General features: G+C 36.0%; 1 protein-coding gene across 6 annotated transcripts in view; it reads left to right on the forward strand.

Annotated features, from left to right (window-relative positions):
- Positions 1–19,264, forward strand: part of LOC590093 (microtubule-associated serine/threonine-protein kinase 1) — a 74,773-nt gene that overhangs the window by 1,870 nt on the left and 53,639 nt on the right. For all 6 annotated transcript variants that reach the window (XM_030996501.1, XM_030996506.1, XM_030996502.1 and 3 more), the window contains exon 2: positions 15,749–16,063. In XM_030996501.1, the coding sequence (XP_030852361.1) occupies positions 15,749–16,063 (315 nt within the window). The remainder of the gene's footprint in view (positions 1–15,748; positions 16,064–19,264) is intronic.

The following is a 19,264-nucleotide window of genomic DNA, read 5'->3' on the forward strand; positions in this document are numbered from 1 at the left end:
TATGATTATTATTATTATTATTATTATTATTTTTATTTTTATTTTTTTATTTATTTATTTATTTTTTTTTTTTTGGGGGGGGGGGGGGGGGTCGGGTAGGCACCAATCCTTCAGATTAGACAGCTAAAGATAACAATGCCTACACTGTACATTACAGTTTAAAAGTGAACTATATTTCAATTGCACTGTCCATGAAAGCTGCACTAATGTATTATAATTACCTACCCAGGCATTGATAATGTGATAGGAATTGTGACTAATTGTAACATTTGTCACTCATTTGTACTAGGCAACATGTACCTTGTATGATATGAACAGCAGTGCTTTTTAGTTTCATTTTCAAGTAAACAGACTTTCTACTCCGTTTGTATGATTGAAATAAAAATATATGGCTCATGTGAAATGTAAATACTGCATGCTAGACAAGGTCAAATAAATATTGTAATCCAAATAATGCTTGTAATGAAAACAGACTTCCAAACTTTGTACTTTGGTTTTAGGGTGTGAAGCCCAGTGTGAGGTATTGAATTGCCATAAAATTTGGCTCACACCTCCTGGATGTATGTATGACTTTGTGAATTATAACATTGAACTTTTCCCACGTTCTGTTATGCTCCAGAGTGAATGCAAAATTAATTAATTTATAAATATATTTAGTTTCCCACGGAAGGGCCATTTTAATCATTTATTGATCCTGATAATTTAGGTGATAATGCGTGTATCTGTGATACTCGGTGTACACTGTATAAGTTGAGCATTTACATTTATGAAATTAAACATGCAAAGTAAAATTTCCACTTGGCTTACATTTATGCACCATTTGAAGTCTATCCTCATTTGAAAAATTCATGCTCTGGTAGCAACAACCCCCCCCCCCCCCCCCCTCGGGTGAAAAAATTGTAATACACATACAACTTTTTCTAATGGTTCTTAATATTGAAGTACCTTTCAGAGGTATTGAGATCCAATGGCGCATAGTAATATCATCTCAAATGCACATTACTTTTGCATGGCAGGTGACCAGCATGAGTGCATTCTCATTCCCCACCGACTGTATATTTCCCTCTGATTTTCTCCTCAATTGATCGAGGAATGAGTCTGATAGCCATGACCTGCTTCTCGGCAGTGCTAGCTGCTCTTGTGGTGTAAATAAAGCTTTCTCTGCAACCACTCACCATCTTTTCCTTTGCATCAATCTTTTCGTCTTTTATTTTCTTCACATCCTGCTTCCTCACTTCCTCTTTCCTTCCATCCTTTTTCATCTTGCCCTCTTTTTGTTTTCCTCCATCTCCCTCCATCTCATTCTCTCCCTCCTCGACATCTCTCTCGTTCTTTCTTTCTTCCTTCTTTTTTATTCCATCCTTCAATATCATGTCTTAAGTGCCCTCTGCTTCTTTTCCTCCCTGTATGATCTCACCCCTCTCCCTTCTACCTCTTGGTTTCTGTCTTCCTACCTCATTTTCTCTCTTTTTGCATGTTATAGATACAATTTAGTTTTTAAGTCAAGAATACAAATTGCCAGGCTTCATACTGCATTTATTCTTTATATGCCACTCAAATAATCTCCCTGCCACATTTTTTCTGTAATGGGATATACTGTACGCAAGCATCATATACATTTATGTACATCTATAAAGAAATGTAATCTAGGGAGAGCATGGTTGTGTACAATACTTGTTCGGTACAACATTCAGACAGCGATTCAACCCTCTTAAATGTAAACTATACCTTGTCCTCTGTTTTTCTCATTCAATAATGCATCATGATAGGCATTAACACTGAACGGGAGATTAGTAAGAATTAACCCCAACCCCTAAAGAATGAAAAAGCACTTTACCAGTAATATGATTGTTCAATACTCCCACTATTTATAGGCCTACATAAAAATTGCAAACCAATTTTCCATTTACTTCAATTTGTCTATAGAAGAGCAATCAGATTTTAGGTTTTCTCAAATGAATGAAGATTGAAAGTTCTCTGAAATCCATGCCTATTCCCCCAGTCCCTCATAAAATGTTATTATAGCTAATTTTTAATGGAACAACACCAACTAAAAGTACATGTAGTGAGCGAGTGTAGATACAAAGGATGAGTATTTACTCTGCAAACACACATGTTTGGACATGTGTTCTGCAGTGTGATCCATCTAATCAAATCACTGCCTGTAAGCTCGCCAAACATTGAAGGAGACAAAAAAAAACATCAACCCGATTTCAAAAGCAATCCATGAAGTGGTTTAAAGAGCATTGGCAGTTCGTACGAAGGATTACATGGCGGTACTAAAATTATAAACTTTGATGCAAAGACCTTTGAATATCCAATGCTATGACATTTCGTTGCTGTTTTCACGAAGTGACGGTAGTGAAAAAAAATTGCATTAACTTTGCGTGACGATTTTCCTCACTACCGTCACTTCATGAAAACAGGGACGATTTGATGACATTTAGTATAATCTTTTTTCCTCAGTCATGCACCCACAAATTAGAAATTTGTCAGAAATTTTGACAACTGTGGTTAAGAAAGAAAAAAAAAAGGGGGAAAAAAAATCTTAACACTTTGATTGCTTCCTACGCCTCTCTGCACAGTTGCTTGGTTGTTTGCCAAATGTGCAATTTTGCACAAAAATAGACACCAATTGATGAAAGGATTGCTTTGTACTACACAATGGCTTTGCAAAATGACCCATTACCATGCAGTCTTGATCAGCCCATGACAACCCTTTTCACAATAATATAAATTAATCTTTCACATGAAACAGATAAATAATCTTGAAGCCTTTCATATGCCCCATTTATCGTACACTCATCATCATACTATTCATTTAAATGCAAATCTTCTTCTTGTATACAAAGGAAAGCTGAATTTACAACACAGATGTTGCTGTTGAGAGAAGTTGTTTCATATTATCATCAAGCCTTTACCAGGATGGCACCTTAGCGAGCCCTTTGAGGCAAACAGCACGTAACTCAGTAATGTTCTGTAGCTATCGATGACATACCCGTGGGTGGCGACCAATTTTTTCTGACACATCCAAAAACAATGAAAGAAAAGGAAAGCAGATCTTATGCAGATTTGCCTTAATAATGATGCGTTTCAGAGATTTGAAAGAATTGCATTTTCTTCAGGTGGTGTCGGTTGCATGCAAAGTGATGCTGTGGATTGGAAAGCGAAGGAGTATAGAAGGGTTGTAATGCTAGAGGCACAGTTAAGTCAAAGAGAATAGAGAATCGTCCAGTGGGAAAATATACAGCCTCACCAGAATTTGAACTCGCGATTGATTTCGTCTTCCATTTATAGCTCGGCACAGACGGCGCTTAAAGTGTTTGTAAATGTAGAATGTTGAACAAGTTTCCAAGAAGAACAACAGATATCATAACAACATGTATTATTGGAATCTCTGAAAGGCTATTGTATAATTGGGTTTGACTGCATTTTTGTTTTTGCCTTACGTTTTGACCGTGGTTTACATGAACAATTATATCCTAAAAAGTTAATGAGTCATCCAATGGTAGAAACAAGTTTGTGTAAACATTTATGATTTGTAGGCATTTAAAAATATATAAATATGATTCTATTACCTTGTTGTTTAGATACCTGTGGTAATGTATCATACCAGACAAAGGAACAAACAGTATCAATGACTAAAGACTCCCCTTCTATAAACACAGTGAAGTAATGAGACCAATCATGTCTAAACCACACACTGTTTGCATAGGATCATGAGTAGCATACCTGAAGTGTAATTCATATTTGTACTGATAGACAACATAATCATCAACTTAAAACATAGCTGCTGTGGATACCCTTTGCTTAGATGATAGATTGATTGTGAAAGTAGATTATAATTTTAAAGGTGATTTGATGTTGTATATTTCCTCCTGATCATTAATTATGCTTAAATCTTTCAAATATTTTGTATTTTATACAAGCAGGTTGCTATGGTAGGGCAAGGGGATCTTGTATAAATTGTTTGTCCAGTATTGTACCCATGATTATTCTAAAAACAATTTGTGTCGGCTGTGTCAAGACTAGCAAGTAGATGTTCAAGGTTTAATTAGAGGGTACTTATACGACTCAGTTGAAAGGCATGTTTTTAAGTTCATTTTTGTGGTTATACCTCTTTTTTTTTTACACAAAAATCACAAAAATCCTACTAGGGAGTAGGGATTAGTCACTGGCACAATGCCATTCTCCCCTTGTGGACAGGTATCTAGGGTTGTGTGCTGTATAGGATAAGCGGTTACAGAGTCTCCCTCGTCGCATTTTGTTACGAATTACTCATAACAACCAGGGGACACTCTGTCACTTACACACTCAAATGAAAAGGGGAGAGAAAGAAAATAAAAGGCAGGAAAAAGATTTATAGAGGGAGAAAGAGTACCCCCTGTGATATGAAACCATCAGAAGGGCATTGCTATGGATTATTTAATCACACTCTGGCGTAAAAGTAGGAGTAGAAAGCTTGGATTCAGGGGGGTACTCCATAAGGTAAGAGATTTTTGTTGTATACATATAGTTGATTCTTTTATATTTTAACTTGGAAGCATGATGTAAGAAGTCATTACTATTTTAACTAGTAGCAGGTAAAGAGAAATCTCTAACATTTCTATTTCACATTTTTGGCATACATACCTGCACAGTTGTACCCTCACACAAAGAAAGTGCATGTAAACTGGTTTGTAGCTTTTAATTTAGACGATCCATCGATCCTCAGACTACTGTTCGTAAATCATGTTTAGTTCGGTTGATATAGCGAAAAGGATATTGGAATGAAACAAATGAAAATGCATATACAATATGTACTTAGGCTTTGATGTTGTTCTACTTGACATTTGAATGGCAAGAAACTCTCATGAATAGCAATTACGATTCAATTATTCCACAGCATGAGAGCTCACGAATCTGGATCGTTCTCAAAGGTTGTGAACATTTCATGCATGCTGAAGTTTCTGGTTTTACAGTAATTGACATATTACTGATCCCTTTTCAGTTTTCAAAGAAATGTTTCATTAACTGTCTTGTAATATCAATATTTATCGATTGACTTTCCTGTCCCTGAATTAGAAAGTAGTAGCCGTAAAATGTGAATTTGGAGAGTGGTGCACAAAACAAAGACAAAACAAAAAGTGAAAAAGGAAGAGGGAGGGGGGGGGGGGGGGGGGGGGGAGGGGGGGGGGGGTTATTTGATAATAAACATGTTATTCATACAAATCATTTGTAATATGCCTGCAGAGGGGTATTTGCATCTAGAGACATGTATACCTAAGAAGAATTATATGGCTGATGTATAATTCATGCTCTTTTGACAGGCAAATAATTATGTAATCTTTACCAACTAATTGGTAAATGGAGCATGAAATTTGCTGTGCTTCTATAGAAACGCTTTGCTCTTCCCTTCATTCATACACAGTATATTAATATTCCCCCTTTTTTGGGATAGTAATAATGAGTCAGCTAGTGTAGATTGATTAAGGGTCGATATTTAGTATCCAGTATCTCATGTCATAGTAACACTATCCCTATTCCATCTCCGCGCTGATATAAGGGAGGATAGAATTTGATCTTTGTAACTCAACCAAGAAGATGGTGAATCAGGGTTTAAGTTTCAAACCCTTGAAGTCTTGATTGTTAATAAGATTGGAAAGGGTCTCTACTCTAATACTCTCAGTGATGCAGGCCTTTGTATCCTTTTGCTGGTTTTACCTCGACATCTGCAGATCAGGGGAGTGTTTTAAAAAGACTGGTGCGTTCAAGCAATTTTTAGAAGCTAGAATCACAAACATGAATCACAAATCAAAACCCTGTTACAAAACATGGTTAGTGCAGGAAATTGTTCAAGCGATTTTCCATCAACGCTGATTCTCGCTTATTTCAAGCCCATCTTGACCCTGGAAGTATAGGTCAACTTCGGTGCGTGCTTTCTGAATTTGTTTACGGTCGACTGTCGGTCAAAGCAGGACACGATAATTACGTCATAGAATCATGATTGAGATCTCTGTTCGTTCTAGCGACCATGATTCTGCAGAATCGCGTTACAAAACGCATCTTTTTCAGCGTTTCATGTTTGCATTTTAAAACAAGTCTATTTTTACGACCGACATGAAATTGATTGAAAGTGCTCAAATGCAATCATGTTTTAAACTAAACGTCTTTGAAAACCTTGTTTCTAGGGTGAAAAAGTGTTGATTGAAAACACCCTAAGGTCGACTTAAGTTTCTGTTGTTCTTGAACTATGGCAGGCCGCTCATGCCACTAGTTGCTCTCACCATTGGTCTCTCAAATGACGTCACAAATCTACAGAATTTACATTTTTTATAGTTCATTGTTTAAAAAAAGGTACTATGTCCCATTTGCAGGCCAAAAAAATGAAAAAGTTAAATTCCAACTGCATTTGAAAGATAATACTAATTTAGAACTTCCCTAAAAAAGGTGGGGCTTGAAAATGTCTTCAATTGGGAAAATAACGACTATTAGTTGTCAAATCGACTTTAGGGCTACAGAGCCCAAAAGTAATAGTCTTGATTTTCAGACAATTGTACCGAATGGTCATACGTTTTATGCTGTGCAAAGATTCAATCAGTTTAATCTTGGCCATCACAAGAAGTGGGTTATTGATGTAGAAAAATGCTCATGTATCCTTTACAACTCTTTTCATGTACCAAAGAAGGAAAAAAGCTAGTCAGTCACTCCATAGTGTCTGACAGTGAAGTCTAGCAAGTAAACAGGTTTCCTTGCATAATTTGAATATGAGGACACTGCTAACGTTTAAATTTCACAGATAGGACATACATGACATATTCATAATTCCTGCAAAGTTCTACAGAATTTGAGGTTGGCTGCAAAAGGGACATAGTACCTTTAAGTGTGTGCAATTTTAGGGGCATCCATAAATGAGAAAACTCAGGAATTTTTTCCTTCACATGCCAAACTTTTACTATTGCTGTACTTTCCCAATAGCTCCTTTTGGAACATATGTTAGATATGTTTTTGTTGAATTATAGTGATTTTGATATTAAACTTATACAGTAATAAATAGCTCTTATAATATTGGATGACAAATAGGCTGTATTCAATTACGAAAGGCAGAGCTCCTGTTGGTACTTCATCTTACTTAGATCTTTACTTGTATGTTAATGAGACGGGCCTCAGGTATCTAAATTGATATGTTGATGAGTTCTCTTCAGGAATAATGAATACTGATGGGTAGCAGTGTGATGCGAAGCTTTAGAACAGCTGTAGGGCACATCATCACAGTGATGCGCTGTCACCATTGTCCCAACTATGAACCCCCTGCCCTTGGCTGCATGGTAAGGCCAGTTGGAAAGGTATCTTGATGAGAAATTAATTTACGTTTAAAGGGAAATCCAACCTTGATAGCAAACTACTTTAGAGGAAAGCAGACAAAATAATCAGAGAAGTAGACTGGTAAGAGTTTGAATGAAATTGCACAAACAAATGAGAAAGATTAAGAGAAACATTATAGTTGTAATCACTACACGTATGGGCTCTTCAAATTGGCTGAATTGGTAATGTTTGTGAAAAAAATTGCCAAAGTAAAGAGAGAGCTGCTGTTTGTTTGTGGCTGTCTATACATTGGCAAAGTATTGCATGAATGTCATGAGAATTTAACCTCCTTTTTCTTGACCTCATCTAGTGGTTTGTTGGGAGTATCATTGGCTTAGTATCAGATTTTATTGTTGCTGTTGTTGTCTTTCTGGGGGGGGGGGTAGAGGCTGTGTCAATATGTGGAGGCACGGAGAAACGCTTTAGTTCTGAAAAGTTCACATAGTTTGTAATGGCTCTGGGGAAAATAAAGAAATGTAAAGTAATCCTAGGTGTACAGAAGTCTCATTTTCCTAGATAACGTAGAGAGCGCCCATGAACAAGAGCTGTAAGAAAATTGCATGGGGGTGGGGGTCAAAAACGGAAAAGAGGAATAGGTTAATATGGGAGGCAAGGGGGAAAGGAACAAATGTGGCAGGAGAAGGGGAAGGGGGTGTAGGAGAATGGGAAGGGAGAGGAGATTGGGAGGGGAGAGGAGATTGAAGAATGGAAGGGGGATCAGAGGGAAGATGATCATTCGTTTTCAACTTTCAGCTGGAATAATTCAGAGTTTGCGGTCTTCACTTTTCTAAAATGCGGAAGAAGGGGGCCTGAAGCTATTAGCTGTATAGAGGGACTGTCTAGAATATTTAAGAGCATTGATTGTTCTGTTGAAGATTGATAGGAATAAAAGTTACATCACAGTCGTGCGTTACCAATTAATCTAATCATATGACAGTCTCTGTCTGTCTATCATACTGCTTTCCATTAGTTACTTTGTTTATATGCCTTGCTATGAATCCACATGCAAATCATACCAGCCACCTTTAAATTGTAATTAATAACATCATGTCAAGGGGCCATGCTGAAGTAATGTTGAAATATCAGGAAATGTACATGTACTTGTGCTACTTATCTTTGGCCTAACATATTGTATCCGATGCAATATGCATTAGTTGATTGTATAGGCCTTATCATATGACAGTTGCCTTCTGTCTGTCTGTCATGTTTCCATTAGGTGCTGTTGTCTTGAGCAGAATCAACATACAATTCATGCCATGAGTTAGACCTTAATAATGCAATTACATGAGGTGGTGACACCCCCATAGGCGATTGAGCAATGTCGTTACGATTGTTTTAACCTCAAACACATTACTGCAAACACTGCTTCTCCACACATGTAAGCCTATTAAAGTAAAGACATCTTCTTCATACACTTCCCCCTTTTGAATATTTATGGTGAGAAAAATGGTAGTCCTACAAAAAAAAATTACGAATGCAATATTTACAAAATGATAGTTGCATAAGTAGTTATAAGTAGACACTTAATTTGAAGTTAGCATTCGACACAAGAAATTTCTCTTGTTTATTGGAGACCCACTCAGAGAAGTGTGTTTCAATCTTTAGCTTCCCACACACTTCTTGAAGGTGTCTTTTGTTTTACCGAATAACGCCCTTGTATAATGGATTGTATTATGTTTTGCTCTCTGCAACATTCAATTTACAAATGGAGTTCTTTTCATGACCTTCTTTATCAGGATTTGAAGGGTAACAAATTCAATCAAATTATTTTTGTGCTGAAGACGTGCTGAAGATATTGCAGATAACATTTATCTAGTTTTCCCTTTTCATGAAATAGTAATACTTCAATTTGTAATAAGACAAGATAAATATGAAAAATTAGGAAGTAGTAATGTATTTACTTCAAGTATTTGTATATACTTTTCATTTGGTAATAGTGATACTTAAATCTGTAAGACAGTACAATGAATATGAAATATAAGAAAACCGTAGTATGTATGTATACCGGTACTTGAAATAGATGTATTTGGTAAACATTCATGTAAACTTTGAAATATAAATCACCACAAATCTATGCCTTAATCTTCAAATGACTTCTGACTACAGACCTCTTCCTTATGACGATATGAATCAGCAATATTCTCTGGCAGCAATGTCCAATCGTAACCGTTTGGGGAATTACGAGGGGATCAATCGCAAATTCCAGCCCTGGGATAAGGGTTTATCCCCTTTAATTCACTGGCTTGCACTTTTTAGACGTAGTTCAGTCCTCTGATCCTTCAACAAGCCCCTGCAGATTGGATTCCTTTAGCTTGAAAACCACATGAATCATGGCATGTACCTGTACTGGCCTGACATTTCAGTCGAGGAATTCAGGCTGTTGAAAGCACTTAATTTGCCCATTTGGGGTTTAAATTGAAATCATGGAATACTCGATATCTTAGCATGATTTGAAGTACATGTACAGAGTTTAAATTCTTATATCATGCTTTTTTCTCTCTCTCTCTCTCTCTCTCTCTCTCTCTCTCTCTTTTTAGGGGGGGGGGGGTGTTATCGAAATGTAGCATAGAGTTTATCATTCAATCTTGAAAGTGATATGTTGGTGACATCCATGATTGGAAGACACAAATTAATTTTGTTGTGACAAATATTGAATTGATTCTTTAAGTCTCAAATAATTTGAAACTGCAAATTTGACATTTTTGTCTACCGTCTCGTGTGAAATCTTAGCTTAGATCATGCTATAAAGATGGACTTCCTGTACTCTAGATATTGACTATTCCCTTTGAGTTGCCTGGAGCTGAACTCTTAAGGCTCTGTACTTCCATCTTTCGGCAGAATGGATTCAACTTAGCGGCATCCATCCATCCATCCGACATGCATTGAGTAGTTCATTTCTTCTACACCTGCCCTTGTCACCGTGCTCCATGTAAATGGAAGCTGGCTTATGCCTCGCCACATGATGAATGTACTCAATAGATGCATCCCCACGAAAGCCAGATTCTCAAGAAATACGTTCTGAAATAAAAATCCTCAAATCCTCATCGTCTTTTGTCTGCGTGCTGCATGTAAATGGAAGTGGGCTTATGCCTGCACACATGATGAATATACTCGATAGATGCGTCCTCACGATAGCTACATGTAGGTTCTCGAGAAAGAAGTTCCAGAATATAAATCCTCATCGTTTTTTTTTTCATCGTGCTGCATGTAAATGAAAGTGGGCTTATGCCTCATGATAAATGTACTCAATATATTTGATTAGATGCATCCTCACGATGGCTAGGTTCTCGAGAAATAAGTTCCAGAAATCTTAATTCTCATTGTTTTGTGCTTCCTTCTATGAGCAGCATTTTCTAGAGAATATCCAAGTGAAATGTTGACTGAAAATGTCTGCATGGGTGGTGGTAAATTTGAAGCTTTATGGAAAAGAAACGAGTATTTCTTATTGGAAGAGTGTCAGAGAGATGTTGTTTCCTTGCTAGCATTTTTTACTGTCAGATATTCAAAGGTCAGTTCCATTTGAAGTGAACAAGCCTGTCAACTTGTTGAATATCAAGCTTTTATGAAACCAAAAAGTCACAATAATTCTCCTAAAGATGCATACATCTGTAATATGAACACAGCTTATGAGTCATGTCACACAGCGTAACATGAGTTCAGCTCTCCCGTCTCTCCATATTGTCCGCCTTCGATCTGTTCTCCTTTGTGCACGGAGCTGAGCTTGCAATGTGCCCTTAACCTAAATTCCAGGCAAACAATGTTCCTTTAATAATGCTATACATGTGTATGTGCTGGTACATGAACATCCTCTCTAGTCTCATTTATTCTGCCATATTAGATCATGAACTAGATCAAGAAAAAAATATTGATCGTCCTTACCATTTATTTTTTATCAGAAATACAGGTACCGGGTAGGCATTACCGTACATTACCCTCTAAACACTATACATGTACATGAAAGATATGTGGTAATGTAGTAGTTTATTACTCTCTGTCAATAATACTGTGTGAGCTTTTCAGTGATTTGTAAATTCATTTGAATTTAAAAAAAATAAGTATGCAAATGGGGCGTTGATTTGGCGAATTTTAGCTTTTTATCAAAATCATTGTGTGAATACTGGTAGGTAAAGTAAAAATGAAAACATGCATGACACAAATTTATAAATTGACTGATTACTGACGTACATATATCGAGTCAATGACGTTTAACTTGAACTCATTAAACCATTATTGGCATTTGCACGTGGGCAATCATCTCGAAAATATGAGCTAAATTCCTAAAATTTGATCTAGAAATTCAGCCAGTCGCCTTTGACGTAAGAAAGATCTACCTGAGGAACTTAAGGAAAAGAATTTTTGTAAATGATCATAATTGGCAGAGGACCTGAAGCCTGCAGAACAATAGTTATTGACTCATTTCCCTAGGCATATATTTCTATGCCATCTTCCCCCTCTCTGCGTGTATGTAGCCCCATATATTGGATGCTGTGTTTGTCTTCATGTTACACATGCCCCATCCGTTCTGTCACTCTGTGATATCAGGTGTGGCATTGACAGGATTGATAACACTGTCTGGTAAACAACTTTGTCTTTCAAACAATAACCTATATCTAATTACATGCTCAAGGGGGAAAGAGAAGGGAACGTTTTTCACCAAATGGCTCCGAGGCGGATCCTCCGGGATAAGTAACTGTCTCGTCTATCTCTTTGTAATATGTGGTTTCAATTAATACACCCACATGCATCAGAGGGAATGGGATGCCATTTTAAAGCATTTGATATATCAAGTTTACCTATTCCATGAATCTAACCAATGCGCTTCCTAACTTATATCGTCTACCGTTCATCCTGCTACTAAATAGGTTAACAAAATGCTAGACAACAGATGATATTTAAGTTCATCTCATATTGAGAGAAACTTTTGCTGATATCTGGAAAATGAGATACAAGAAAGAGATGTAAATTGAACATAATACGATTATGTATTCTTTTTTTAAAGTGTAGAGAGAATTAGGATGACAAGAGGGAGGAAGAGGAGAGAAAAAAGAAATGAGATGGGGATGAAGAGCTAGAGATAGAATGAGAGATAGAGAGAGAGAGAGAGAGAGAATGGGAGAGGGGTGCTGGAAGGGAGATTGAGAGAACGAGACAGGTGCATGAATAGATCAAATAGATGTATCTAGATGATGATAAACACAGATAAAGATAATGGAAGATGGGACAGAGCATATGATAGGAAAGGCTAGTGAAGAGCCGGAAATGTATTGATGTATACCTTGATATTGCAATGTAATGGGTGCTCACGCAAACATTATTTCCGGAAATTCGTACATCATGAAAATATGAAGACTAATGTTTACAGAGAGGGAAAACTAAGTGCTTGATGAAGTTCAACCAGCGGGTATGAAAATAGTTTTGTATGGGTAATAGTATTTTGATTTTATCAGCATCAAAGATGTGAAGGGGGGGGGGGATCATCTTTGTCATCCTTGAGAACGGCATTTTTATTGTGTTTATTGATTGGTATTATTCTTTGATGGTTAATACCTTTACAGTGCATACTTGCATGTTAATTTGTATTCTGTGTACATGCACATGCCCCCTTTCTCAACCCTTAATTTAATTGAATCTAAATTAATGTCAAAGAGTCTGTCTCAACACTTAATCATCTTTAATGCTTAAAGCTTAAAGCCAATCATCCAAACATTAAGCTTGTTCTGTAGGTTAGCCCACTACACATGGGCACATTTATCCTTTAATTTGTGAGAACATTAATTGAATACAAAAAGGTCTTATGCTTGAAAATATTGTCTGTTTCATTTGTTATCCAAAATAAGAGTACTTAATGCAAATTCCATAGATGTTTACTTTTATTTGATGGGAATGCTATTAGTTGATCAAAATGCAGATATTCAGATTCAGTCATGACAACTGTCAGTGATTTGTGCACCTTTGTGCTTGTGATATATGGTGTTATATTCTGAATTTTCATCTCATCTGGTTGGAGCCAAAAGGACATTAACTCATATTTTTTTACATACAGAGTTAATGCCCTTCTTCACAAATGAAATGCAAAATTGCAAAGATTGAGACATCATGACGTAATTCTTTTTCATAGATACACAGAAATTGCAAAGATTGAGACATGGTGACATAATTCTTTTTCACAGATACACTGAAATTGCAAAGATTGAGACATCATGACGTAATTCTTTTTCACAGATGCACTGAAATTGCAAAGATTGAGACATCATGACGTAATTCTTTTTCACAGATACACTGAAATTACAAAGATTGAGGCATCATGATGTAATTCCTTTTTCTAGATACACTATGTAATATCCCCTTGCCTCATTTGACAACACCTGTATTCAGTTATCCTCTTAGAGTAAGAAGGGTGCTATCTCAACCCTCAACATTGAGTTTATCACCTTTTTGCGCTCAAAATACAATGTGTGCCCAAGTGCATGTTGACATTCTTTTTCTAACGAGGGCAAGAAAACATGTTTTCTACCATACATGTACGTGTTTCACATCCTCTCTTTGCATCTGTCTTTGCATACGTTCAAAGGTGTGTTCCTTCTGTTATTCTGTTGGCATCGTTCTTTGTTCTTTGAATCGTAAATTTGATAGTGGCATTTACCATTTGAGCTTATAAATTTGCCGTAATTAGATATATCGTATATAAATTCATTGCTATATAGACCCAGAGTATTATCATTATTATATCTGAATGTTTGGTATTTGATTGGTAGTTCCTACAATATCAGTATCACATGAAGTGAAACAAGGTCATAGTATAGCTGAAGCTAACAAATTAAATGCAATTTTTTAATGTATATAATCTTTGATGCTGGGAATCTGAAACCATGTTTATTCTTAACTTGCAGTATCTCCCTTCTATGTTTAATATTAGATTACAGCCATCAGAAAGACTCTTTTTACATTGGAGTTGATAAAGTCCGAACCCGTCCCACGTCTTGACAGTGTTCTTTTTTTCTTATGCGGTGTATAGTCCCGGGTCTTGAAGAAATCACTTTCAATCTTATTAATTAATCACTGTCTGAGTTTCTCATGAACCAGGGATAATAAATGTCAAAGTGCTATTAGCGGTCATGCAGAGCGGTTTCGAGACAAGATTTATTGCTCATAATGAACTAGACATTTAAAGTGGTATATACCATTTCTGATGATGTGATAATCTTTTTCATTGTAATTTAGTTTAGTTTTATTGGTAATCAGAGGACAGTAGGAAATTGATACTTAAGAATGGATAGGGTATATTATTAGAATTACCAAATAATGAAATGGGAGATATCTGCTAATGATGAAAGGTGATTATCAATAGAGTTATCAGCTCCTGTCAATAGCTATTATGAGACTTAGAACGGGAAGAAGGAATGCTCCCTAATTCGAAATCATTTCATTCAACCATCTTTGCAGTAGTGTAAATGTAAGGTTTATTTATATATATATATGATTCCAAGAATACATTCATTGTGCACCAATATGGACCAAAGTTAATAGTATGTGCACAAATTCTCCTGACACGCACATATGTACATGTAATAAATTGTATAAAGCAGACCAGTACACATGTACAGTATACATGTTAACATATTACTCCTACATAATCATGTCCTACTTAAATTTAAAGTTGTAGTAGATGTACTATTATTAGGTACTCTGTACCATAGTAGCCTACAGTGTTTTGAAAATTGATGTGTTAAGTGGAGGAAAATATCGTTGATTGATTTCAGCCTGATTTCAATGTGAACTGCAATATTACCATACAGCAAGAATTCATAATAGAGACATTGTAGCTATTACAATGTGACATTGATCTCTTATATTACTGGCGATATCTCCTAGCAGTTATTCCACATCTTCATCGGACAGCATTTGATACAAGTACATGTATCCCAGATTCTAGGATTGTTGGCTTGGGGGGAGGGAATGTATTATGAATATTCTTTTTTCTTTTTGTAGCAGTAGCTTTGTGTCACATGATGAATTAAGTCAACTTACATTTCATTTGCTGAGAACTAGAAGGACGTTGAGTTTTATCATTTTACACAGAGTTAATTCCCTTTTTGTTCTCAATTGACGATTAATTGTTTGGATTCAAGGATAACAATTATTGGCAGTGTTAATGAGGTTTATGTATTATCTGAGATTACCTGCATAAATATTCAAGGTTAAAGTCAGCAGAAATGATATCATGTGTGAGATATATATATTTCAAATTTCATGCTTAGGAAGTGCAGTATTGGATATCTCTTTAATGAGTACGCATCAGAAGGCTAAAAGGTAACAACTTTTTCTGCATGTCCAGATAATTAAGCACCGATTCAGGGACCAATAATCATTATTTTTCTTTTTTTCCCCATTTCTTTTCCTACAGTCTGATGGTGAGGACTGTGGCAGACTGACCCTCGACTCACTGCATAGCCCCAAACCAAAGAGCGCTGGATTCGCCACATCCTTACCCCGCGGTTTCAAACTAGCCCGCCCCCTCTCCATTGACGAGAGTCGCTATGTCAGGCGCGGTAGTCTTGGAGCAGCAATGATGGGACCGTTCCACTTGAGCGTAGGAAGTTCCACCGGCTATCAGTCCAGTACGACCAATGCCTTGACCTTAGGAGGGGATTCTGGTAGCAATCTTACCAGGATGAGGCCGCTGCTAGGACAGTCTGCACCTTCACTGTCAGCTAGTCTGGTGAGTAGCAAGAAAATTGATCTCTTCAAATTTCAATAGTCATATTTATAGGAGATGCCATACTGGTCCTAAGCAACTTTGATTCCATATTTGGGCATAATATACAGATAGGGTTGGGGTTGTTTCTAACGTTGTAGTTAGGGTTAGGTTTAATGTTAGGATTTGGACTACCATAAGCCTAACTTCTATACTCCTAAAGGCTTGTTTACATATACCATGGTAACCCACCACAGTTTACTGTGCTGCATGTGAACAAGGCCAAATGGTGTAAACTATAGAAAGAATAGTATATGTAGGACCAACAGTGCATAGGACCAGTAGGTTGTAATCAATCCCTACATATTTGGTGCCACAATGAAATCTCTTGCATGCTTCATGATTGTTTCTTACTTAAATCCGATTCACTACTTTTTGTGTGTGTATTTGATAGCAAACTTACATGTATACCGGTAGATAGTCTTTAATTCTTTTGTTGTAAAAGCATGTAAAATTTATTTTCCTACCCTTTAAGTAAAGCCCAATATCATCCAATGCTGATTTATTCTGTGGTTATCAGATTCTTTAATGCTGTCAGAAATAGCATGACGTTATTGAAGGAAGAATAATTGCAAGAATCAAACAGATGTTGCAAACTAGATTTTATTTTCATTGGACCATGACAATTTATGACGTCTTCAGAAAATAAAGAAATAAAGAAAAAAATTCCAGTTGCACCAATTTGCAGGAATTCCTACAGAATTTCATCCCTGTTATTGAAGTCAAATCTGCAACTCTCTTCATCTGTTACATAGTGACTTAGATATATATAATATATAGTTTATTTTTGTTTACAAGGTAAAGAAAAGATCTTCTTTTCCCCCTTCACATCTTCCTTTTGGGGTTAGTATGTATTCATAGTAGATGTATACATGTGTTGTAGTAATATTTTAGTAATACCCATCATCTTCACTATTGTCATCTTCACCATCATCTTCGTCTTCTTCATCATCATGATAAATGACATCAGCTGATAATTTATTTGGAGAAACAACATCCACATACTACTGACAACACAGTCTGTAATTATGAATTTCTTTTTTGTCTGAGTTTTAAATTTTGTATCAGAGCCTTGTTTACCAGAAACTTCTCACTGTAAACTAAAGATTTGAAAAAAGAAACATTTGACTAGTTAAATTTCCACTTACATGTATAACAACAAGAGAGATGCAATAAAAACAAAAAACAAGCATATGAATAGGGCACTAATTAAGTACTTTTTATGGTACGTGTCGTGTAAACAGATATACAGTACATGTTCAGCGGCTGATACCTTACCCTAACTCAAATTACAGTAGCATTTCATGAAATTAATCTCATATGTACATGATAAATGTCTGTATGGATGTTAAATGTTGGTTATATGATGGGACATGGAGCTCTAACCATGAGAACCTAATCTATTTTTTCCTGAATGTTTCATTTCACTATAACCTATTTAGATTCTATGTTTATTGCAGCTCAAGTTTAAGACGTCTTGAGTATTCTGGTTCAAATAGTTATGTTGAGTTTTAGTATCTGAGGTCTGTTTTTGAAGACTAGCTACGTTCTTCCCTGCATCTTCTATGTTGTGCTTATCTCATCTCAATGACATTAATGTGAGGATTATAAATTACCAATCAGACATGACCATGTAGACCATACAGGAAGGAACATGATCAGCATGGACACACACTCTTATCAATGTCATTGTAATGTAAACAGTCTATGATTGCCAACCTTTCCTGAAAAGTAATGGTCCTATAACACAACCTTGAGGTCATGCAAACTGTTAAATACAAATGCTCAGGTACAGATATTTACCATACATGTTCATATCATCCTACAGAATTTGTGACAAATTCTTTTTCCATATGATTAACTACATTTCATCTGTTCAGAGCCACAAGGTGCTATGTGATTCAGCATTTGAATCAATGCCCTTCTTGCTCAGAACAGATGATTAACATGTATTTTTCTGTTGAGAGCTATAAAAAAAAAAAAAGTGTTTACTATTGACTCTCACATAGTATTCTTATAAGTCCATAAATTATCTTTACCTTCTGTCTGTCCTTCTTTGACCATCTTATCTGAGGATTATCTTGAAGAGATCTGTTTAATAGCTGTTAAATGTTTCATGTCTCCATCTATCCATCCTTTAACCTTACCTAATGTTGATTTTCATTTATCTGTCCTTCTATCTGTATGTAATTATTTGTCCGTCTGGCTGTCCTGTTATCAATATTTGTTTTTCCTTTTCGCAATTTTGCAATTCAAGCATCAACATGTATTGTACATTGACTTCAGTGTATCTATGGCTACATATTTAACTACATCGTATTCCTGTATTGATATTTTTTCTCCATCAATCTACTATTAGCTCATTTATGAAAATGAAACATTGTATTGTGAAATATATAGGGGAAAAATGAACATTACAAAACATCAATGAAATTCCATCACGATAGAAGTAGTTCTGATTGTTATTACTGGTCATTGCAACACTTCCTATCCCTATCACAAATGGGAAATCCTCAGGATATGGCTTTTCCCTCCATCTGATAATGGTCTTATCTGTTGAGAGCCAGAATGGCGTTCACTGTAATACTCTCCATTGACGGAACTCCCTTCTGTCTCTCAGTAAATGATCATGACATTATATAGTTTCCTTCAGTGTGGAAAGTTATCTCCATATTTTTTCCTCAGATTCCATTCACCTTACTTTCAACCTTGGTTTCCTGTGGGAATATTACAGGCTAATGTGCAATGCGTGTGAAAGACCATTAAGGGTTATTCTTTACATTTATTTTGAGCTATGACATAAGAAAATGAATCGAAACACTTAGGAGTGGTATGTTTCAAGCAAATAAAGGAAAATATGGAGTGCAGTATTGGTAAATAGAAGGAGAAATGAAATATAAATACATCTTCTTAATGTGATTTGTAATCCACTAAGAAGTCAAACATATCCCAAATAAATGATTTGTTTAAAACAAAGCTTTATGATCTCCATTTCGTTTTCATGGAGAATTCTAAATTTTACCAGAATTCAAGGCTGTAGAAATATTGACTAACATCCTAAATTTGAATTTAAGTAAAAATGCTAAAAGAGTTGATTGATTTCTTTAAATCATATTGATCTATAATCCATGTGTGTGGATAACTACAGTGGCTACATGACAAGAT

This window comes from Strongylocentrotus purpuratus, unplaced genomic scaffold (genome assembly GCF_000002235.5).
Source record: "Strongylocentrotus purpuratus isolate Spur 01 unplaced genomic scaffold, Spur_5.0 spur5_scaffold_3, whole genome shotgun sequence".
NCBI lineage: Eukaryota > Metazoa > Echinodermata > Echinoidea > Camarodonta > Strongylocentrotidae > Strongylocentrotus > Strongylocentrotus purpuratus.